The sequence below is a fragment of the Mustela erminea genome, chromosome 13 (assembly GCF_009829155.1).
Source record: "Mustela erminea isolate mMusErm1 chromosome 13, mMusErm1.Pri, whole genome shotgun sequence".
NCBI classification, from domain to species: domain Eukaryota; kingdom Metazoa; phylum Chordata; class Mammalia; order Carnivora; family Mustelidae; genus Mustela; species Mustela erminea.
In genome coordinates, this window is record NC_045626.1 from 81,516,836 (window position 1) to 81,541,566 (window position 24,731).

A 24,731-nucleotide genomic window follows, 5' to 3' on the forward strand; every position below is an offset into this window, starting at 1 on the left:
TCCAGCTTTCTATTTTTCTCCTGGTTACCAATAGTCACCAGCCTCCAGCTCACCTCCGGGCCTATCTCCTCCCCAATACTTCAAGGGAAACCTGGAATGGATTTTTGCCAAGAGCGGAGCGGGGGCCACTTTTCTCCCCACGCTCTTCTGGAAGAGCTGCTGCTTTCATGACAATGTGTGGCGTGCCCTTTACTGGATTGGCAGTAAAATTCTCTCTCAATCTCTCTCTCTCTCTCCCCCCTTTCCCTTTCTCCGTCTTTTTCCCCTTCTCTCCCAGGCGGATGTTTCCCAGTTACAAAGTGAAGGTGACGGGCCTGAATCCCAAAACGAAATATATTCTCCTCATGGACATCGTTCCAGCGGATGACCACAGATACAAGTTCGCAGATAACAAATGGTAGGCACCCACCGGCGCGAGCTGGTGGGAGGAGGGGGAGTGGAAAGCCAGACTCCCTACTCCCCACACTGAACCAAGAAACAGTTTTTGACCGTCCTACTGTGTGCCAGAGGCTTTGGGTGCTATCCCAGACCACCCTGAGAGGAAGGAACAGCAGCCATTAGTCCCCATTTTATAGACAAGAAAACTGAGGCTCAGAGTAAGTCAAGGGCCTATATCTGTGGCTGCACCCGCGGGTTGTGGATTTTTAGAAAAGGGTATTGTTTCCAAGCGCTGGAGGTATTTCTGGGGGCATAAAACCATTTACAGTTTTTTTTATGAGTTACCTGCTTTGAACATGCCTTTTTATGAAATTGCAAGGTTCGGCCATGGTATTTGAGTTAAACAGGCAAGAGAGGAGAGGTCCATTCTTTGGCTGCCAAGCATGCAGAGAGGCTCGAATGGCAAGGCCCGTTTGAAAGCCCTCAAGGACTTGGCTTAGACTTTTTTGTCCAGACTTCCAGAACCTCCTGGTGGTCCCTGGTCAGCAAGAGGCTGCTAGGCCGGGCAGTGGCACCCCGGTGCAGAGGGAGGAGTGAGACCAAAGAAGAATGAGCCTGTTAGGGGACCTGCCTGGACGCTGGCTTGCAGAGGCCCAGGGGAGGCCCAAGGGTTAGGCCATTTCCAGATCACTCTCCTATTCAGCAGCTCTTGCCTGGCCTGGCCCAGGACCCCCGCCAGCATGCCGGGATGCTAAGTCTGGGCGGGTTCTGCCCCTCCTGGCTCCAGGTCCGTGACCGGCAAAGCGGAGCCTGCCATGCCCGGCCGTCTTTATGTGCACCCGGACTCCCCGGCCACGGGAGCGCACTGGATGCGGCAGCTGGTCTCCTTCCAGAAACTCAAGCTCACCAACAACCACCTGGACCCATTCGGGCACGTAAGTACCTGGTGCAGTTCTCAGTCTGTCTGTCCAAGTCAGTCGGTCTTGCCCTCTCTCCTCTCCCTCTGCGGGCTCCCTCAGTTTTCTCTCTCTTCTTGCCTCCCTACACTCACCTTTCTCCTTTCTTTGCCCCGCTCTCGCTCGACGCATCTGGGTCTTTCCTCTCTCCGCTCCCCGATCCGGTCTTCTTCCCTTCTGGTTCCAGCACTCTCCTGTGCAGTCCTCTCTGTGGACCACCATCCTGTGCTCTGGGGCTGCCTTTCCCAGGGAGCAGGAGACCGGGGCTCTGGGGGAGACTGAAGCGCACATCCCTGGTCCGGACCTCAGGCACACCAGTGATGAGGTGTGGTGGGCTGTGTATTTCACACCCCAGAAAATCCAGTCCTTCTAGCCCAGTAGTGGGGACTTGGCACAGGCTGCCCAGAGACAGGACCATGGTGGAAGCCATGGATGCTTTCCCTGCTCACTTCCAAATCCTGTCTTATTATTGAGATGTTCTAACTGACAGGGAGATCCCGGGCCACCTGCTCCCTCTTTTACAGATGGGGAAACCAACCTGCCAGAGGCCAACCCTGGCGCCCCTTTTTAGCTGATATATTGGGTTTATCCATTTTCTCCTCCCAACAACTTCCAGCTTCTCCCCCTGCCCCCGCCATGCCCAGAGCAGGTCAGCCTGGTCCTGAGTCCCATTCCTGGAGTCCGCAGGGGCCCCCTCCCACAGAGCAGCCTGGTGAGCTCCAGAATCTGCATGGGGAGCATTGAGTGTGCTGCCCCCCACCTTCTAAGAGAATGTGTAGCTTTTAGCAGATTCTCTCCCTTAACCTAGATTCTCTTCCTCAACAAAACCCAAATGAAGAACAAAACACTGATTTGGAGGAAAATGTCTCTAGATCTTTTCATTGGCAGTGATTGACCGCCAGGACAGGACACCGTCTCTGACTGAATTCAGTGTGTCCAGAACCCTTGGCTTGATAATTCCACCATCAAGGGGGTCTTTGGGCATTTGGCCTTCATAGCAATTTAGAAATGAGGACACACATATGCAGCTTTTATTTTATTTTATATTTTTTTAAGATTTTATGTATTTATTTGACAGAGAGAAATCACAAGTAGATGCAGAGGCAGGCAGAGAGAGAGGGAAGCAGGCTCCCTGCTGAGCAGAGAGCCCGATGCGGGACTTGATCCCAGGACCCTGAGATCATGACCTGAGCCGAAGGCAGCGGCCTAACCCACTGAGCCACCCAGGCGCTTTTATAAATGGGAGTCCAGAAGAAGGGAGGGGACCCGCCCAAGGTCACACAGCTTGTAATTTGGAGCAGGGATTTGAGGCTTGATCTTTCTAATTCCAAGAGTGGAAATTAGAGGGAAGAATCAACAAACACACGGTCCTCAGTTGAGGGAACTGGGGTTGAATGGATCTGATTCGGAAGAGGGACAGTTTGTGAAGGTCCAGGGGGAGAATTCTGTCCTGTGGGGCCTTAGGGCTGAACCGCCAGGGTCAGTGGTGGGGTTGGGACAGTCTGCACGTGGTGAAAGAGAGCTTGAACTGCTGGCCTCTGGGGAAGACAGAAGGGAAGGCCCATTGCCTTCCTGCCCGCTGGGGAAGAAGCAGAGGGTGCCAAGGGCCGTTTCAGGGCAAAACGGCGGGCCTCTTTCCTGTTTCAACCACGCAGTTCGACAGATCGTCGCCTCCCGCGGGCGGGACCATCCCTGCGCCGAAATGCCCTCGAGCTTCTGGGGCGTTGGCTGGCGGGGGTGACGCGCACCTGCGGGCGCAGAACCGGGACTATCAGGGTGAAGCTCCGGGAAGAATCGGGACGGTTTTCCCGTCTGGCCCGTGGCCTTGTGGAGGCTCGATAGGACGCTTTTGCTGGGGGGACTCCGTGCAACCTTGGTGCCGGACAGTGGGACTCGGGCGCCTGGCTTTCCCTCTGCGGGCCGGCGGTGCCCTTTGGGGTGGGCGCCTGGGGAAGGCGCGCGGCCGGGCAACCAGGCCCCGGCACCCTTGCGAGTTTCCAGTCCACCCGAGCCTGCGGGAGAGGGAGGGTGCTCGGGGTGGCCCCCTGGACTCCCTTGTTGCCACGCAGCCCTGCCCCCGCCCCCCCCGCCCCCAGCTCCGAACTCGGAGTCCAGAGCCGCCCTAATGAAATTAGGAGCCATTAGATCGCCCTCGCGCTGATGTCTCCACACTGTCCCCGGCCGTCAAAGCAATTTGGCTAAGCCGGGACGATGGCCGCGCCGGCCGGGGGCTGCGGCGGCCCTGCTGCGTCTCTCTGTCGCCACGCCGCCCCGGCCGGCGTCACTATCGGCCAGGGAGGCGGCCGGGCCGCGGCGGCCGGAGATTAGAGCCCGGGTCGTCGGGAGCCGCGGGGCCCCGGGTCCTCGCCCCTCCCCGCCTCCCCTCCCCCGCCCCCCGCCCCGTTCTGGGCGGGTCTCAAGGTTTGGCCCAAGGACCCTGCCCCAGGGTCATCAACGCAAATAATCAAAGACACCGGGACAGCACCGCACCCCCCCCCCCCCCAACCCGGCGGTCCTGGGGAAAAAGCAGGCCAGTTTTCCAGCCCGTTCAGCGCTGCGATTGGCCCATTCGGTGGGTCTGTATCCGAGCGATTTGATAAACTCGCGTTCTCAGCCTCCTGAAATCATCAAAAGCCAGGCGTCTTCAAAACCCCAAAGCTAGTTTTATTAGCAAACATGCTCATCTCCTAGGACTAGTCCTGCTCCAGCAGAGAGGGAGTCTGGAGACCCCCGTTCCCCTTAATTCTGATCATAGCGGTCCTATTAGAGGTGCAGCCGGAACAGGAAGACCCTGCTTGTTCCTGGGAGCACCCCGGAACATGGAGATGGTGGAAAGGAAGGAGAAAGAGCGCATTCCCAAGAAAGCAGATGTAATGGTTCTGTCTGGGGCCAAGTCTGGAGATAATTCCGACTGTGGATCCCGAAATGTTGATAAAGTTGTAGAAAGGGAACCGGGAGAGAAGCAGGCCCTCCTCTGGTGGCAGTAGGATTGGGGGGGGGGGTGCTTCTTCCCCGCAATCTCATCATCCTTGGAGACCCATTCCCCAACCCACTATCTTCTTTTTTTTTTTCATTGACTCTACTTTGCACCTTCTAATGAAGGACCAAGCCTGTGATTTTTATTCCAGTTCTGCAAACACTGGTCTTTTCCTTTGCCATCTATGTGAGGGAAATTTTTTTTCGGGGTGGGGGGGATGTTTGTTTGTGTCTTCTCCCCTGTCATTCTAAAACTGACGCTTAAACTTGCCCCTGGGTCACAAGTTCCTTGCTCCAGACTTGTTTCTCCTGTGGTGGTGGTGGTGGGCTGCGTGTGTGGGGGGGAGGTGTGCCCTATGCAGGAGTTAATTTATTAAGCAAACTTTATTAAGAATTCTGATTTACTGCCGTGTGTGCTTTGGGTAGATTCCTGGAATATTACCCTGGCTTTTTGGGTTGGAAATTGTCATTTTTGAAATGTTTCTTTTTAATGAAATCACTGGCCCCTTTTCAAAACAGGAGGGAAAAAAAATCAGACCGTTTTTTTGAGAGTCTGTGTAAGGAGGTGAATTTTAGGGGTGGAGAGAGGGAATTTATCGGGAAACAAAGGAGTTTTGATTTTTCTTACAATCTCATTTTCCTTATTATTTTTAGATTATTCTAAATTCCATGCACAAATATCAGCCCAGATTACACATCGTGAAGGCGGATGAAAATAATGGATTTGGCTCAAAAAATACTGCGTTCTGCACCCACGTCTTTCCTGAGACGGCTTTTATCGCAGTGACTTCCTACCAGAACCACAAGGTAAGCCCGAGGCCCGGGAACCATGTGCTGGGGCTGCTGCCCATGCCTTTGCTGGAGAATGCAGGGATCTCTTGTGGAAACTTTTAAGCTGTAAGGGCTTCTTTATTCCCTCACAGCGGGCACCAGCTGTGACCCCCCTGGGGGCGGGGCTGGGGTAGGCACCAAGCTATGGCCTGAAAGTTGCAGCTGTTTGTACTGTACTCACGGGTTTTGCGGGACATTCTCTCTCTGTCTCTCAACGCACTAGTCAGACTGTAGGTGACAAATACAGGAACGCATCTCTCTGCACTCACTAAGTGATGGCTAGGAAGAAAGGTCGCTTTACTGCATGGGTCCATGCTCTTGGGTGGAGGCTTGGGGCCAGCTTCGTGGAACGTCTTTTTGTGGGTGAGGGTCTCTCTCCCACTCTGCCTTTTGGGTGCATTTCAACTTGACCTCGGGCAGGTGACAGTTGCCAAGAAGCTCTGGGCTTGGGTTTGCAAGGTGCTTCTCTCCTTGTCTCTCTCCACCATTACTGATCCTGGACCAGAGTGAGGCAGAGTTGGCATCGTAGAAAATAAGAACAAAAACCCCAGCGATCTGTGCCCTGCCCCCTCCCCCGCCCCCCAGCAGCTCCCAGGAGTTAGATGAGACCACAGTAAAGCCAGAGCTTGCAGAGGGATGCAGGGAAGCCTTGTCTTCCAGAAGGAGGCTGGAGGCTGGTAGAGACCTAGGGTACAGCTCGATCCTGTCCACAGCAGACCCCGCACTGTTCAAAACCCACACCCCAATTTGGGCATTTCCAAGCTGGACAGTGGTGCTGGAAGAAGGTACCCCATCACTGCAGGTTGGGGGTGGCGGATCTTTTCTTCTTTCCCAGGAGAAAGGAGTCTGCTTGACTTGTCATGGTTCGCTTCTGGTCTTTGGAAACGTGAGTGCCCCTGGATTCATTTTCTTGGTGGGAGGACAGGATTGAGTGATTCTCAAGCCGAGTTCTGAAAGACATAGAATCTGGCAAGGCAAGATACAGGGCGTGGGGGGGGGGCACTATGGGGCTGCAGGCTGTTAGCGTTAAGTACTGTGGTCTGGGTCAGAGGACTGTTCAAGGGGAATGGAGGGGTTTCCATATGGGATCAGTGAGGGCAGGTCACTGGGGCACCATAAGGAGATGGACATGAGGATGGTGACGCCCTTCCTCCTTCACAGCTCCAGTCCCCATCAGCAAGATCAGGGTAGGTTGGCAGGAAGTTACAGGTGCCTTGAAGCCAGGTGGGAGAGGCCAGGGCAGGGGTGAGAGGTGGGTTTAGCACCCTAAAGCTTCCTGCCTACACACTGAGTGTCAGATAACACCCCTCCTTACCTCCCAGCAAAGCCAGGGCAGTTCCAAGATGGTAATCTCCAAATTTGGGCTGTCAGTCAGCAGGCCAGGAGGTGATGGATGGTCCCTTCAAGGCCGCAAGTCCTGTCTGGGGATCCAAGTCTTGAGAGAGCTTCCCTCCAGAAGGAAACTCACTCTCTCCAAAATGCAATTACTTTTTAAAGGGGAAGAAGGATTTTTCTGAATTCCACCCCTGACTTGTCAAACCAACAAGAGCAAAAACATTAAGGTCAAATACTCTGAAAATTGCAAAACTATTTCAGGCTAATTTGGGTCTGGCTGCGAGAGACCTGTTTCCTCTATGGCTATTGTAATCTATGTTTAACTTTGTGGTGACAGTCACAGGGGAAAAATTTGGAAGAAAATAGCAACAGGGACACTCAGTCTCACCACGCCTCTCTCCCTCCCTCCCTCTCAAATGTGTGTATATACATACACACACGTATGTCTGTGTGTTAATACACACACACACACACACACACACGCACACACACGCTTAGACCTGACAGAGGATCCAAAGATATATCAGATTTTTTTTCTTTTCTTTAGTTTTCTTCTCTTTTCTTTTTTTTCTTCTTCCTTTTAACTAAGAAAGTCCAGATTCATAACAGAAAGGACAGGAAATAGATTCCTGAAAGTGACCTGCTAAAGAAAGATGTGAGTGCGCAGGTCCTTTGTGGGGAATCCCTAAGCTCTGCGTAGTTATGATCTTAGGGTCCATCAAGCAAGACTAGATCTGGGAGAGTGTGTTCTTTCTTCCTTCCTTCCTTCTTTCCTTCTTTCTTTCTTATTTTATTTGAGAGAGTGCATGAGTAGGGGGACTCAATCCCAGAACCCTGGGATCATGACCTGAGCTGAAGGCAGCTGCCCAACCAACTGAGCCACCCAGGCGCCCCTCTGTCTCTGCTTTTTGAGGCATAACTGTCATACAATAAATTGCAATATTTGAAATATACCATTTGGTGAGTTTAGCATGTAGGTAGCCATGAAGCTGTCATTGCGACCACTTGTGAATATACCCCATGCCCCCCATTTCTCCTTTTTTAAAAAAATGCCCTCCCCAGTGAATATATTTAATGATCCATGTGCTTGAAGGAGTGTCTGCCCAGTAGGGTGTGTACGTGTGAGATTTGAGCACAATCTAGGGGATTGTGTGTCTAAATGCTCACGGGTCTAAAAATGTGTGTCTCCAAATATCCATCTGGATCGATGTGTGTCTGATAACCACACAAAGGGTTCGCAGATGGGAATTGGGTTTGGTTTGTTTTTAATTGGTTGGGTCCATAAAGGTTTTTTTAGCCTGACATCCGGAAGAGGGATTTTTTTTTTTTAAAGATTTTATTTATTTACTTGACAGACAAGAGATCACAAGCAGACAGAGAGGCAGGCAAGAGAGAGAGGAGGAAGCAGGCTCCCTCCTGAGCAGAGAGCCCGATGTGGGGCTCGATCCCAGGACCCCGGGCTCACGACTTGAGAGGAAGGCAGAGGCTTCAACCCACTGAGCCACCCAGACACCCCTCAGAAGAGGGATTTCATAGGAGACAACCTTCCATCATTCTTCTTCTCCTGCCCCCCAACTTTTTAGCTGTGGACTACCAAAGGCATCTCTGTTCCTTGTCAGGCAGTAGTCTAAAGTCATACGTTTTTTCCAGCCCAGTCCAGGGCCTGTGCAGGCGTTCCCTGCGTGGATGTAGGGCACGTGACTTAAACACTCAGACCAAGCTGAGTGTGGTTTGTGGACTCCGTCTTGTTCCTTCCTTGTCCCACCTGGGCCAGGTGTGGAGACTCTTGACTTCGTGGGCAGAAGCCACCTGCTGTCTTACCCTTGCCTAGGGACCAGGGGGGACTCTGGAGGCAGGCTGCCTGGGTTTAAATACATTTGACTTGTGCAAGCTACTCAGTTTTCCTCATCTGTGAAATGGGGATGAGATGAGAATCACTCGTGTTTACCATCGCGAGGACTAAATGAGGTAGTCCTTGGAAAATGCGTAGGACAGGGCGTTCATTACACACATTCTCACCCAGAGGGTGAGCGAAGATCCCATGGATTGACTGCTCAACGAATTCCTTCATAACAAGACAACGCCATCCAAAACGCAGGCGCTGGGAAACTCTTTGCCTTCCCTGATTATTCTAGAATCAGAAGAACTGAACTTTTATTTTTTTATTTTATTTAAAAATTTTTCATACAATTATCTTTTTTTTTTAAAGATTTTATTTACTTATTTGACACACAGAGAGAAATCACAAGGAGGTAGAGAGGCAGGTAGAGAGAGAGGGGGAAGCAGGTTCCCTGCTGAGCAGAGAGCCCAATGCAGGGCTCAATCCCAGGACCCCAGGACCCTGAGATCATGACCACTAAGCTACCCAGGCGCCCCAGAACTGAACCTTTAAATAAGTTCTTCTCACCGTGTTTGAAAAACAACGACAAGTGTCCGTCTTTGTGGTTGAAGGCGTTCACACGCTGAACATGCCATCAATTTAAGGACTGTTTGCAAAGAGGTTTGGCTACACGAGCGAGGACAGAACAGCAATCTATGGGATTTAATTGCCAGGACAATCTGGGACCATAGGAGGCACTCAGTTTTAGTGTAAGTGGACCGATGCCTCCCAAATGCTCTTTCGCAGCTGGGATGCCGCTGTTCCAGGCAGAGGCAGGTACATGGCAACCTTCGTTTGTGAGACTGGGGTCCGTGGGGGCTCCTAATGACACGACATGTTTCCTCAGCCCAGCTGTGATCCCAAGCTGGATTTGAGAATTATTTCCCCAGATGGCTGACAGCTTGAAAAAGATGTTTAAAAAACTCGACTCTTCCGCAGCAGCGACGTTTGCTCTGTGAAACACGTTTCTGTAAGGTTTTCACTGAGGCTGTCAGCAGCACCCAGAACGAGCCCTAGAAATATTTAGGTGTTAAAAAAAGGTCACGTGGCCATTTCATTTCTCTGCTCTTGCAACAATGGCCGTGTATGCAAGCATGTCTGTCCCCCGATATTAACTTACTTTGCCATTAAAAGGCATTTTTCCTCCTGCTTAAATCATTGTGTAAGGAATCTGTATTTATGAGGTATGAGCTTTCTGGTTGGGACCAGGAAATGAACCCCTAATAGAGAGACATAATTAAGATTTTTGGCTCTCGTGAGGGTTTTTTTTTTTTTTTTTCCAAAAGCAAGAATTCACAACAATTATTCTCATTAATTTTTACAACCTCTGTCTCACTGGTTGGAGCTGGCATTTATATTTGTTTTAGCCCCCCCTTCCCCCCGCCTCCTCCACCCGGATATCCGGTTTTGTGCTGATCTTGGAGAGGCAGAGTGCCTTTGGTGACTAGTGCAAGTCGGTTTCAGGGGAGCCTTTTAGTAGAACTCAGAAATCCGACCGTGTCATGTGCCCGTGAGGGAGCCAGCCAACAGGCAATGTGTTTGGAAGGGAATTTCAGAGACGGGGGTGGACAGAATCAGGCTGACGTTTTCACCTGCTGCGGAGCTTGAGTATTAACGGTTCTCCAAGGGTAATAATTCTTAGGTCCTGGGGACCTGCGCACTCGGTCTACAAACAAGACGTATGTAGGAGCCACACACCTAAGTGTCTGTGTAGCAAACTGGGCTTGTCCTGTGCAATTATATTTTTGGAAGCTCAAGCATTAGGTAGGAGTAGGACGTGTCTGGGGTGCAAGGAATGGTTTCTAGTGAAAGATTTTTGCTGATTAAAAATATCAAGACATGCCTTCCCTTCTTTTCTTTCTCACCACCCCCCCCCACACACACGGTAATTGTTTGTCCTGAGCTATGGATGGAACAGTGACGTCATGGACCAGGCATTAATTCAGCCCCGATACCACACCCGTGTTGCCTACGAAACTCGCGGGGGGTGCAGCGAGGATTTCCTCCACCCCTTTTGGAATGACCTGATTTTTACTTCACATATTGAGCATCCCTCTCCCTGCCAGCTTTAAAAAAAAAAAAAAAAAGCATGATTTATGGTCAATGGGGTTGCCTTTTTTTTTTTTTTTAAATGACAAAGCCTGAGTGGGAGAGAAAGCTCTATTTAAGTGACTCGGAACAGAAGCAGATTCAGGAGTGCCCATTTTAAAGGCTGTTTTCCTAAGAGACTTTGTTTTTTAACGATTTTGTTTATTTATTTGACAGACAGAGATCACAAGTAGGCAGAGAGGCAGGCAGAGAGAGAGAGAAAGGGGGAAGCAGGCTTCCCGCTTGATCTCAGGACCCTGAGCCGAAGGCAGTGACTTAATCCACCGAGCGCCCCAGGTGCCTCATCCTAAGAGACTTTCACAGACCTTTCTACTCATTTGGAAGGGTCAAGTCAAAATCAGAAAGTTGTAGGAATAGGTCCAGTTTAAAAAAAAAAAAAATGAGGAAATAGGGAATGTGTGTTACCCATAAAGACCCACCCCTATTTTAAAAGTTTAAAAATAGGTATTATATTTTTAGAGTCGCTTTTTAAGATGACAGCAAGGTTAAGTGGGAAATACAGAGAGTTCTCTTGGACCTCCTGTCTCCGAAGGGGGAGACCCTCCACAAAGGCTCCCCCACCATCAACATCGCCCACTGGGTGGGACATTTATTATAATTGATGAATCTATACTGATTCAATGAATCTATACTGAGACATCGATATCACCCAGAATCTGCATGAGGACTCACTCTTGGGGTCGTAGATTCTGTGGGTGTGGACACGTGTACAATCATGGACATGTATGGACCGTTACATTATCACCAGAATAGTTTTATTTAAAGTCCTCTGGGCTCTGCCTATCCATTCCTCTCTCCCCGCACCATTTCTGGCAAACCACGGATCCCTTTTTGCTGTCTCTAGTTTTGCCTTTTCCAAAATGTTGTCTGTTTGGAATCAACATATTTTTAAAATGTTAATTTTATATATATATATATTTAAAAGATTTTATTTACTTATTTGACAAAGATCACAAGTAAGCAGAGAGGCAGGCAGAGAGAGAGGGAGAAGCAGGCTCCCTGCAGAGCAGAGAGCCAGATGCGGGGCTCCATTCTAGGACCCTGGGATCATGACCTGAGCCGAAGGCAGAGGCTTAACCCACTGAGCCACCCAGGTGCCCCGATTTTTTATTTGTTATTGCAGGCATACACACATCCACATGTGTCACATAGTAATTTCATGTTCATTGTAGAGTCTTGGAGTTAGAAGGAAACCTAATAAGGCCATCTCTTCTGGAAAACAGAATGTACCAGAATGCCCGCCCCCAAATGGATGAATTAGGGGCACATTCACTAGTTACTACTCCTGGCTTCTCAAAGAGACTTTCTCAAAGTCTGTAACGCTACTACTGAGGGTAGCTGATGTAGGACAGGAACACAGAAAATTGTTCTTGTTTTGATTATCTTTCTACTCATCTATCAGGAAGAGAGTTCAGTCCCAGTGTGTGTTAAATGCATTTCTAAAAGTGTCTCCTTTCCCTTTGCCACAAAGTCAGGGCAGGCCTTGGGTTTGGAACTTTCTGCGGGGGCCAGCAGAGAGAATTTGATACAGTAGTTTTCCTTTTATCGAATAGCTCGTGATTCTAGTTTGAGGTGGAGAGAAGTGATATAATATTTTTTAATAAAATAAATATGGAGGCATCTGTGTGGCTCAGTCGGTTAAGTGACTGCCTTCAGTTCAGGTCATGATTCCAGGATCCTGGGATCGAACCCCGCACCAGGCTCCCTGCTCAGTGGGGAGCCTGCTTCCTCCTCTCCCGCTTCCCCTGCTTGTGTTCTCTCTCTCACTGTCTCTGTCAAATAAGTAATTAAAATCTAAATAAAATAAAATAAAATAGATGTGAACAAAAGGTGGTGAGATTTAAATAAAAATACTAAGCAGAGAGCAGTGTGTAGGTAGATACACTGTTGTAGATATAATTTTATAAGTATAAATAATACATATTATATAATGTTATTATATAATAAGAAGATTATAGATATAATAACGATGGCGAAGGGGAAGCTTTCATGATTGAACCTCGTGAATGCTGCCTCGGTGGCTCTCAAGCGATACGATAAATAAAAATTCAATTCACACGCAGCTTTTAGGAAGTATTTTAGCAGACTCCATACGGATGTCCTCTTTCACCAGAATCTGTCTTGTACGCTCACGCTTAGAGACTACGTGTTGATGGTTTCCGTGAAAGTTCTGACCATTGAACCCAAGATCCTGTTCCACTGCTAACCTCTGTGCATTGCAGCAAACACTTCCAAGAAGAGGGTTCTCTCTTCTTTATCTGGAAAATTGAAGGGCTTTGGAGTTGACAGACAGCTGTCATGCCTGTTACAGCCCTCTCTCCGGGTGTTTATTTAATTCGGCACCAGCTTCCACCTGTGCTAGCTAGCTCTGCGAAGCTGAAATGAACAAGGCATGAGGCATAGCAGAATCTTGAAAGCAACCAAGTTTCTCCAAATGGCGGTCACCAGGCTGCGGGAAAGGGGCACCATGTCACCGTGCCCAACTTTCCGAGGGGGAGGGGGACTCCAAGATTGTGTTTGAAACACAACATGCTGGGATTAAACAACAAACCAGCCCGGCTGGAGTGATGCAGAGTATGACTCCAATTAAGGGGCAAACCGAAACCAGGTTTTTTTCCTTTTTAAAAGCGGTCTGATCTAGGGCATTTTTCAAAGCCTCCTCTAGAATGAAGTGGTGGGTCCCACTGACGTGACTGGCTTAATTTGCTTCTTTTGGTCGCCAGAGGCTGCATTTCCAGCCATCGAGTGAAAACCGACTCTCTGTTCCCCTTCCTGCAGATCACCCAATTAAAGATCGAGAATAATCCCTTCGCCAAAGGATTCCGGGGCAGTGATGACATGGAACTACACAGAATGTCGAGAATGCAAAGGTAAGAAGGTGGAGTGCTGGGCTCCTGTCTTTCCACGTTCCCTCTCACCCCCGCAAGGAACCCAGGAGAGCCCGCAGCCGCCTCCCTCCTCCCGCCTTCCCCACAGACGCCCAGGCATGTTGACCGTCGAGAAAAAGGAGAGACAGCCACCTTCGGTCCCACCATCTGATGACCCCCAGATGCTCCCATGTGGCTCACCCTATGGGACAGCCCTGGGCGGTGGTGTTGGGGGGAATGTGTCCTCCGGGGATGGGAAGGGGGAGAAGGCACCAGGGAACTTGACCTTCTCCATCTGCCCAGGGCAACAAAACCTCCAGCTTTCTCTCCCCTTTCTTTGCCTTCTCTTTCCTTCTCGTGAAATCAGTCCTTTCTCTCTTTCTTCCCATAAGTCACAGCCGATGAATGATTTTCTTTTTGGCAACAACTCTTGGTAAATGAAAGGGAAGTTAATGACTCGATTTCCTGGGGGTGAAATGCAGACAAATTTGACACCACGTGGTGGTCCGGGGCACTGGGGAATTGGAAGCTGGTGATAAAAATTGCTCGGTATTTTTACATATCCTGTGGTCACAGTTGCTGATATGATGAATAGAAGGGGTTGTAGCAAATGTACATAGTGGGAATTTGGTCTGATTCGAAAGGATTGTACGAGCATTGCCAATTTTGTCAAACATTCTCTGTACCTCTTCATATGCTTCCAAAATAACTTAACATATGGCAAGAGAATTAGAAATACATCTTGATTCCTTTGACCAAGAAAGGGTTCCTTGCCTCCCGCCTCTTCTTTTGGTGGGTTTAGTGTTTCAAAATAAAATGAGGTCACGTAGGAAGCTTTTCTTTATCCTTTCTGGAAGACAGGAGAAGGGTGAGTCAGGCAGATGGGACAGACATCCTCCTTCAAAGAAAGACGAGGGATCTACGAGAGGAACAGAGAAAGGCCATAGTGTTGTCGTTTTCACACTGGTTTGGAAATGCATGCCGCGGTCTAGTGAGCAGGCTTTCCTGATCTAAGTTTGCGTGCTTTTATTTATTTATTTATTATTTTTTAAAGCACTTAAAAAAAATTAAAGATTTTATTTATTTACTTGTGAGATTGAGAGAGAGAGAGAGAGAGAGAGAGAGAGAGCACAAGCAGGGTGAGCTGCAGGCAGGGGGGAAGCAGGCTCCCTGCTGAGCAAGGAGCTCAATGCAGGACTCGATCCCAGGACCCTGGGATCATGACCTGAGCTGAAGGCAGACTCTTAACTGACTGAGCCACCCAGGCGTCCCAGATTTTGCATGATTTTAAAGAAGAACTACATCCTGACCTTCAGGTGTGCGTAACTCTGCCCCACTCGTCTGCATTTCTGCATTTAGAATGGGGTTTCTTCCCAATCACGGATCAGGAAGATGCCTTTTGTGACTCTAAGAACCAAGCTCTTAAATTATCATCGTTAAAAAATAACAACTGGCTTTTTGAATGGAGTTGGATTGAATCTATGGTCCGTGGAAAAGCTGACAACAGGTATCCTAGAAAGGGAGAGGGGCCGACCTTCTAGTTGTCTGTCACTAAGGGATTTTAGGCTTTGACAGATTCTCACCTCCGTCCTCCAGCCGGTGAGGGTCGAGGCTGTGCAGGTAGGGACTGGAAGCAAGGCACCCCGTTCCAGCCCGCAAACCAGGGGTCTTCCCTCCTTTCCACAAGGTCAAGAGCAGGTGGGATCGTGGATTTGAGGTGTTGTAAATCGCCCTCTCACGTGTAACCAGTCACCAGGTCCTGTTGTTTCTGCCTTCCTAACACACGTCTGAATTCACCCCCTTTCTTCTGCCGGGCTTTGCCCATTTTCTTGCCCACCACAGCCTCCTAAGTTATTTAAACCCTTCCAGGACGTTCTCCAGGCATCTGCCAAAGACATCTTTGTAAAACAAAGATAGATCAGTGAAGTTTACTCCACAGCGTGGAACACACCCAGGCTTCCTGTTGCCCTCAGGATAAGACCCAGACTCCTCCCTGGGGCGGGCCGTGCCCTTCCCTTCGGACGCAGTCACTCCCTCGCTTTGCCCCCTGCCAGTGTCCCTGTCCATCACTAGGTGTCCTTGGAGCTGTCCCTTCTTCCAAGAGGCACCCCCTGGCCACAGACTGTGGATATCTATCCCCTACGACCCCTTGGCGCTTTCCTGTGTCAGGCCTGGGCCCTTCACTTTGGAAGCTGATGGCATAGATGATAGCCATGGAGGAGAGACAGGTGGGGAGGGCAGGTGTCTGAGAGATGAAATGTCGGTCACCCCAGAAACTCTCCCCTGAGGTTCTAAACACAGCTGGTTATATATTTAGGCGGATGGCTCTCCTTTGGTCTGAACTGGCTGTCCTGATCACCCCCGTATCAGTGCAGGTTGGCTGAGGGGTCGTCTGCGTGTCCTCTTTGGGTAGGCACTTGCTGAAAAAGGCGGGACAGGGTCGGCTGGTAGTCTGCAGGCCCTAATTGACATATTGGGTGCAAACCTGCAGCCAAAGAACCACGTGTGTCTTTGTGGCCGTGTTAGGAGTTGCGCTGGGGAGCCAGAGGGCTGACCTGAGCACTGACCAGGCCGGAAGAGTAGACGGGGTCATCTGCCCCGTCCTGTGCACGTGGCCCCTGGGAAGGAGGAGGAGTAAGACAGAGTGGCTCCAACAGAAGGCTCTGGGACTCAGACGAACCTGGCTTCCATCCTTGCTCTGCATTTGTGAGCATGTGACCTCGGGCAAGTGACTTAACCTCACAGAGCCTCAGTATCTTTATCTGTAAAATGGGCATAAATCACAGCCTCCGTCTTCCACGATTCTTATAAGAATTACATGAGAAAATGTCTGTAGGGTGCCTGGCTCCTAGGCAGTGTATCTGATTTGGGAGAAGACTCCCCGTTACTCCCAGTTCTGCCCTCACTCGGCATTTATTCCGGGCTATGGTCCCAGCTCCCAGTGACAAGTGGGGAAGATGGCTGTCCAGAGTCGGCCGTGATAACAGCCAGGCCAGAATGGCAGGCTCCCTGTTCATCTTGTAATCCTGTTTCCTGTCCCCCACACACCCGGTGACAGCTGGCCCGAGAGGGGGAAAAAGCAGGAGGAATGACATTTCCTCTAATTCCAACAGTTGGAAGAAGGGGAGAGGGCCGGACACGGACCCGCGCGTAGCCCACATAAATAACGTCTGGATTAGCTTGGCAAACGTCTGGACACTCACCCTATCTCTCCGAGCCCGCCTCTCTGCGTTTGGAAAATGCAGATGGTGTCTTAGTTGTTTTTCCACCGCTCATTTATGGGCTCTGGTTGCAGAAGCAAGAACCGCTTGTTATAAAAACGGGTGAGCTGTGGAAAAAGCACAAAAAAGAAGATGAAATTATTTTAAAATCCTGTCTCCAGCTGACCGATTAGAATATGTGCCAAGGTCATTTCGAAAGGTTAATCCGCGGCTTAAGAAAACGTGTTACCCTAAACAAATAATATTTCCCAAATTGCAGGACCTCTAGCCTGGTGACAGATGGGAAGATTTTAGAAGGTATACAGACATGGGAACATCAGGCAGATTTTTAGAGACAACGTTGCTTGGAATGAGAGTAAGTTCTGAGGAAGGAGCCAGGAGGGCGGGGGAGAGGTAAGGTTGATTATTTAAGGGAAAACAGTAATTAAATGAGAGTAGAACTGGTATAAAATTTTGGTGGACTTGTCAAGGTGATATGCAAGTAACAGAAATTGGAGAAATATCCCTAAATGCTCATCTTAACAAGAAAGGCGTGGGAGCTTTCGCTGTTTGAAATGACCTAGGCCCTGGTTTTCCATGATAGGTTGCTTTCTTTGACCTTTGCTTTAGTCTCTAAGATGTGTTCAGGCAAGCTGTGAACTTCCTAAGAGTGGAAGGTGCTGGAGGCCAAGGCCAGGGCCCCTGGGGGAGGGGGTGGGGGTGATGGGGGGAGGGGCGATGAAGGAAGGAGGGGAGGAGAGGCTGGGAGGAAGGCCTTGTGGGAAGAGGGGTCTGCGTGTGTTGGGAAGAAGGGTTTTCTGGGTTGGGTCAGGGTAGAAGCGGGCAGGGATCTGCAAGTCTGGAGGAAGGGTCAGAAAGTCTCCGAAAGCCCCCTGGGGTGGCACAGTGGAGGGGGAAAAAGGGGACAGTTGCTCCAAGAACATGACATTCTCGAGACAGAAGGGACTAGAGGAGACAGCATCTCTTCCCCAATTTTGCAGAAGGAGAAACTGAGGACTGGAGAGTCATTTACTTTTCCAGTGTCGGCTCTGTCGGTCTGTTATGCGGGAAGACATACTGATGAAGTGCTCATGCTGGGGCAGGTCTTCAGGCGGCAGAGGTGAATCAGACCCCAGAGGGGCAGCATCCCCGGGGAAGAAGGCTCCGCGGTTGGGCTCCCCCAACTCCACCCAGTCTCTACTTCCTCATCTGTAAAATGGGAGATAATTACAGAACCTACCTCCAGGGCTGTTGCACGGGTGGAGGAGGTAATGCGTGTGTCCAGATGACTCTTGCTACGTAACAGAGTATTCCCGGGTCTCACTGGGGCTGGCTGGGAAGCCCTGGGCCGCAAGCTAGGCCATCCTCTCTCTCTCTATGTGAGGGTAGATCCGGGAAGAGCCAAAGCTCTAGAAACCACTTGCTCTGTGCCTCCACGGCTCGTTCAAGGGACGCGGAAGTGCAGACGACCTCAGTTCTGACTGGTCGCCACTGTATGCAAGGCAAATCATGAGGTAACACGAAACACTTTTATTTTGTTTATGGTTTGTGGGTCAGGAACTTAGAAAGGGGTCATCTGGGCCATCCCTGACTGCCTTCCGGTGTTGTCTGGGGTGGCAGGTAGCTGATGGCACCAGGCTGGATGTCCGGACTGGGACACTGCTGTCTCCCATGCTCCATGCTGGCTTTCGGCTGGGCTGTCAGTGGGGCTGTCCCCTGGAGCATGTGCACCCGGCCTGGCCAACACGGCCGGCCCTGGGGAGTCAAACTCCTTCCACGGCTGTGGACTGCCCCCAAGACAACCAGGAAGAAGCGGCGAGGCTCTGTTCACCAGCCCTTGGAAACTGTAGTGTCCCTTCTGCTGCATTCTGGTGTTGAATGGGACTCAACCAAGGGGGGACCGAATCCAGGGACAGGGATCCCTCCTCTAGACAGAAGGAGAGTCAGAGTGTGTCCCCATATTTTAACACCGTCCCCATAGGCATGGAAGCACTTGGCCCAGCATCGGGCCCAGACGGGTTGATGTCAGGCATTGAGACGGGGTCCATGTCCTTGGGAAGCCAAAGGCCAGGGTGACGTGGCCAGGGCCACGCAGCTGGTCAGGGGGAAGAATCCTGGCCGTGAGCTTGGTTTCTTAGGAGGAGAGACTCACCTGCCTCTAAGTGATTTTTTAAAATATTTTTAAAAAGATTTTATTTATTTATTTGACAGAGAGATCACAAGTAGGCAAAGAGGCAGGCAGGGAGAGAGGGGGAAGCAGGCACCCCGCTGAGCAGAGAGCCCAATTTGGGGCTCGATCCCAGGATCCTGGGATCATGACCTGAGCCAAAGGCAGAGGCTTAACCCACTGAGCCACCCAGGCGCCCCTCTAAGTGATTTTTATTGACCTCCATCTTCTTCCTCCAAGAAGGGCTGGGTTTCCTAATCAGGGTCCCTATTGAAAGTCCAATGAAAGCCAAGGACTGTCTGAAAAACTCACAAGATATAAATAGACAAAAATTTCAAACCATTTTAAGGGATTCAGGGTTCTGGGGCTCCCGAAAGGTTAAAAACCTTCCCTTGGCACCGTCCCTCCTTCTCGGGGCCTGGCTTCCTGATTCTAAATTAACGTTCAGCTCCTTAACCTCAAATGGTCACTTCTCAAATGGCTTCGCACTCTTGTATTCCCATGCTTGCGGTTAAAGGTAATCGGAATGCCCGGTTAATGAGCAGTGATTTCCAAGACAACATTCTGGAGATGGCATTAACTCCCTGCTTCTTGCCGAGCTTTTGGCTAGCCACACGGCTTCCCCCAGAGAAGTGTGAATTTATGGAAAACAAGAGGGGGTTGTGTTTGGGAAGCTGAGCCAGCCTAAGTTGCAAAATTGAGGTTTGTCCCCAGGGGTCTCACCTTGGCTCGAGGTTGTCTGTTGAGGATATGGAGGCTCAGAACAGCCCTCCCACACCCCCATCCTCTGCCCCGACCTCCCCCTCCCCTCTAACTCCGCTAACAGACTAACTCCCCCTGTTAGTCTGCAACACTGTCCCCACCCTCCCCTCCCCCACCCGCTGCCCCAGCACCTACCTGCTCTTCAGGGACTGTGTCTGTGGGCAAATCACTCACTCACGTTTAAGCAGTGCTTCTCAGACTTTGGCAGACATTGAAATTACCTGGGGGCAGGGGGAGCTTGTTAAGAAAAGCAGATTTCTGGGTTTCATTCTCAGAGGTTCTGAATTGGTGGCTCTAAGGAGGGCTCAGAAACTACCCTTTGACAGGTTTTCTGATGGAGGGGTCCCCTGCTTGTACCTGGGTAGTCCCTTGGCTCTGCAGCATGAGCAAGGGCATTCAGGTAAATGCGTGAAACAGATCTGGAAATAGATCTCATGCATGTGCTGGACTATTTTATTAAAAAATAACCCTTTGCTCTAAGTGCTCAACCCTGGCTGAATATGAGAAGTACCTACAGTGCTCCCCCAATGTTTTATTATGAAAAATGGAAGATCTGTAGAAAACATGGAAGAATTGTACAGTGAATACCCACATACCCACTACTTAGGTTCTGTAGTTAATATTTTGCTGTATATTTGCCCTATTATCCACCCATCCATCCATCCATCCATCCCCTAGTCCATCCATCCAAACCCTGACCCATCCATCCATCTGTCTGTCCATCCAACCAGACATTCTCTAATCCCTCCATCCATCTTATTTTCTTAAAGCGTTTCATACTGAGTGGCAGACATGAGTCCATTCCACTCCTCTGTTCTTCCGCATGCGTATCATGAACTAAGATTCAATTTTTGCTCACAAATCTCCGTTTTAGGTAAAATTACATACGGTGAAATGCACAAATCTTAAGTGCACCGTTCACTTTTTAACAAATGCACATTCCTACAAAATCCAAGCCCCTGTCATAATATAGAACATTCCCTCACCCCAGACATTTCCCTCATGCCCCGCCCCAGTTAATTCCTGCCTCCACACCCCCCACCAGAAGCAATCCGTGTTTCAACCTTTTTTCTTTTGACTGTAAGTTAGTTTTGTCTGTTCAGAATTTTGTGTAAATGAACTCTTGCAGTGAGTCCTCTTTCTCCTGGGGAGATTTATTTTTTTCAAGGTTTTATTTATTATTATTATCTTTACATTCTATATTTTATATTTTTATAAATATTTATAAATATTTTATAAGTATGTTTATATTTACATATTTACATATAATATATTTTATAAGTATATATTTATGTAATATATTTTATAAATATGTAGTATATAATATATAACATATATAAATATCTATAAATATTTTATATTATAAAATAATGTATCTTTTTATTATTTTGTTTTATTATTTATTATTTTATATTCTATATTATTTTTATATTTTAATAAATATTTTATAATATTTATAAATATTTTATGAATATTATAATAATATCATATATTATTATTATTATTTACTTTTATTGTTTTTAGGGGGAGGGACCGATTTTTACGTTAGCACGTGGGCCGTTTAGCATTCCTGCAAGGGTGGTTGCTTTGGGGTGACTTTGCCAAGGTCGTGATTTGAACTAAAGGTCACCAGAAGCTGCTTGATTTTCTTCTGTGTGACCGAGGAGCCCCCAGGGCAGAACCAAGGCCTCAAGACCATCCCCTTCGGTACAGGAAGCAATTCGAGAAAGGTCTGTTAATCTGGACCCTTTCAGTCTTCCGTCCTCCAGAAAGACCCCAGCCAAACCTCGGAAAGTCCTCTCTACCTTCCCATCCTCCCTCCAAAATCATGAAAACAAACAAACAAAAAAGAAACTACTAAGACAGAGGCATGGTTAACCTTGTTAAAATTGCTACTTTTAGGAGACAGAACCAAAATGACGAGTTCCTGTCTGTCGTTTCCCGTCATAGTTCTTGCTCTAGGGGCTCACGACAAGGACGTGAGACGTGGGCCTCATGATTCCCCTCCTGTGAGTGGAGAGACTGAGGCCAAGGTTGACCTCATCTGTGGTCCGTGCAACGACCCAGGGCTTTCTCCGTGATTCTGGAGCTGCCCCTGTCGTGTTGCTCAAGGCTTTATTGAGTAGGTGATATGAGTGTGGACTTCTCCCTAGAAAAATTTACAAGTTCTAATTATCTAATATTTTGGGAGGGGAAAAGGGGGCTCATAGGCCATCTGGAGACCTTGCGATGTAAGAACTTCTGCTTCCGAATAGAATCCTGGGCAATCTGTAAGCTGGTGTCACACTGAGCCATGTGTCCCAATATATGCTAAATCTTTCCCCGCATTGTATTGTTTTACAACCCCGGGAGGCAGTGAGTCTTATCATTCCCATTTTACAGACAGAAGACTGAGGCTCAGAGAAAGGTGGAACAGAGCCAGCTCCCCTGTGGCCAGGTTTGATGCCAGGTACCGAAGTGAGGCACGTCCACACAGCCCGACTTCAAACGCCCCACTCCACACAACCACCCGCATGGTGAATTACCTAGAGATTTAACAAGGGAGCCCGGGCTCTCGGACCAAAGTTGCCGCAAGTGGGGGGTGGGGTGCTGCTCAAACCGTAGAGGGAGGCATCCTGGAATTTCTTGGCGCTCCTTGAATCCTACTGCCCTGGTGGGATCCGCGTGGGGAAAGGCATGTGGCTTCTCTGTGCGCCCCGTTCTCACCATGCCCTTCTCCAGTTTTGTGGGCTGCCGGGGAACTGAGTCCTAGAGCGACCCGTAAAGCACCGTAGACAGGAAAGAGGCAGCAATGAGGATCTGTCCCGAGCTCAGTCCTGCCCAGGCATCCCGCCACGCTAGATCAGAGCAGCGTCCCCGAGCGAATTAGAAAGTTAGTCGTGAGTGCTCTTGTGGGATGATGGGGCCCCTTTCTGAATTTTAGTCGCAGATCAGGGTACTAGCCAGAGGAGGAACTCGCTCCAGGAGGACGGGGATCCTGAGTCCCAGCCCTGCCCCGCTCGGTCAGTCGTTTGAGAGAGGCTGCCCGTCCTCGAGCGAGCCGCCGCCCCCCTGCCCCGCGCCCCCCACCCCAGCACCCCGGCGCCCCTGCCACCTGCTCCCGTGAAAAGACCGATTCAGTCGGCAGCAGTGGAAAACGTTCTTGGGGGCGTTCGTTAGCTGGCGGCGGGCAGTTTGGCCGTGGATCTCAGTGTTCCCTTGTAATGTTTTACAACCCAGACCCGGCGACAATGGCGTCATTCACTGCACTCGCTCACGTGGAACAGAACGTGAGAGGGGGCCCGAGACGGGGAGAAGCCAGTCTGCGGGCTGCGACAGCCCGGGCAGAGCCGAGGTGCTGGGGGCCCTGGCTAGCATCAGCAGGGATGCGGCCAACGGCAGAGACAGCGGTGGCTTGGGACATCCCGGTAACCTAAAAATGGCTCAGATGGTAGGACGGACAGATTGACCAGTAGCCCTTGACGTTGCCCATGCAGCCCGTGTCCTGCCGTCAGCACCAGACGGCCTTATAGAACAGGGTGGCTCTGTCTCCCTGTTGCTCTGTGTTCCTTGTCGGTATGAAGGCGCCGTCCTATGACCGAGTAGAAGTTCGCTGGCAAGAACTTGGGAATAGCGCTGACCCAGGGCCAAGCTCAGCTTCATCCTTTTCTTAGCTGTGCTATCTGGGGCCAGGTGCTTACCCTCTCTGAGCCACAATGTCTTTACCTCTAAGGTGTCGCTAACCCTGCCAACGAAGTGTGCTGGTTGCCCAGAGGGAACGCGCGTGAGTCGACCAGCAGAGGGGCTGGAGCGTTGAGAAAGCACCAGAGACCAAGGCTGAGGAGGAGTTGGAGGTGGGGGACAAGGATGGGAATTAGTCTGAGAAAAAGAGCTCTCTGTTGCCGCCTCTCTTCCCAGACATGCAGGAGCTTCTCCACTTTTCCTTTGCTTCCTTTGTGCCCTGGATTCCTCGCTAATGCTCGCGAGCTGCAGGGTCAGAGTCTGTCTTCGCAAGCGCGGTCGACAGAGGGTCGCATGGCCACGGGTCGTGTTCCTCGGGTCGGGGAGCCCAGAAGATGCCCACAGCCCGTGTGATTGCCGTGTTCTCCTCCCTCTGCCTCTGTAACCCCGCGCTGGTGGAGAACACACTTCACCCTTGCACGCACCCATTTTGACACCTGTCCGATGGACCTGGGGACGTGCTCCTCCTGATTGACAGCGGGGAGGGCGTTGCCAGCGCCCTGGGGAAAAACAAGCTGCGAGGGACCAGTGGTTATTGGGATAATACGGCTTTCCCACTTCTGTGAGTGTTACTAATCAAAAGCAGGATTTGGCCTTTCCAGAGAGTAATTTTGCAATTTGGCAGCGCTGGAAGGGAGAATTCCGCGGAGTCCATTGATACATTCTCTTGTAAAATCCCTCAGCCAATTTTTCCCCCTCTGTGGTGGTGGCGGGGGGAGTTGTTTTCTTTAATTAAAAAAAAAAAAAAACCGTCCCCATTAAGAATATAAAACTAAAAGAGATTTCCCCTTTCCTGTTGGAGCTCCGGCAGCTTGGTTCTGGAACTAAGCAGACCTAAATGGAATTGCCAGCCAGATTGGACAACTTTTATAATGTTTTATTATTATTATTATAATTTTCCTCCTCCTCCTCCTCCTTCTTCTTCTTCTTTTTTTTTTTTTTTTTTTCCATTACGTAGCTGGAGCCACAGAGAGGACTGTAAAGTGAACTTCATTCCTTTCAGACTTCTGGCCCCAGGGGGAGATTTGGAGTAGTGTGGCTGCTCAGGATAGTTCCAGCTTTGGTTCAGAGGTGGTACATGCCACAGGAAAGCTCCGCCGGGGGACCCCCGGGTGTCGTGAGGGCCCTGTAGCCTCATGGAAACTTGGCAGACGCTCCGTGTGCCCTACTTGGCTACTCTGATGTGCTTTTGCATGACAGGCAGGGGCTGGTCTGGAGATGGTTGCCCACCGAGGTGTGGGAAAAGCAGGAGAGGAATCGTGGGCCCTGAGCCCCCTGCTCCTCTACGGGTTTATTTGCATCCTAGAAATGGAAAAAAAGTCATCAGGAGCATGCCTAGGAGGAGCGGTTAGAATCCTGATTGTGTCTCTTTTAGCTCTGGGACCACGGGCGAGCTGCTTGACCTCCCAAGGCCTTGGTGGCCTCATCCCGGAATGTGGGGACAAAACCTATTTCATAGGGTCTCAGAAAGGATGGAAAGGGCCAATGAAGCAGCCCTCATGCCATGTTAGATGTCATGTTCTTGGTACCTGACCTGATTTCAGGAGGACT

General features: G+C 50.0%; 1 protein-coding gene across 4 annotated transcripts in view; it reads left to right on the forward strand.

Moving 5' to 3' along the window:
- Positions 1 to 24,731, forward strand: part of TBX5 (T-box transcription factor 5) — a 62,916-nt gene that overhangs the window by 7,869 nt on the left and 30,316 nt on the right. For all 4 annotated transcript variants that reach the window (XR_004277921.1, XM_032309609.1, XM_032309610.1 and 1 more), the window contains 4 exons: positions 278 to 397; positions 1,166 to 1,313; positions 4,965 to 5,117; positions 13,243 to 13,334. Coding sequence is in view for 3 of the 4 variants with exons in the window: in XM_032309609.1 (XP_032165500.1) it covers positions 278 to 397; positions 1,166 to 1,313; positions 4,965 to 5,117; positions 13,243 to 13,334 (513 nt within the window). In the remaining variant the exon portion in view is untranslated. The remainder of the gene's footprint in view (positions 1 to 277; positions 398 to 1,165; positions 1,314 to 4,964; positions 5,118 to 13,242; positions 13,335 to 24,731) is intronic.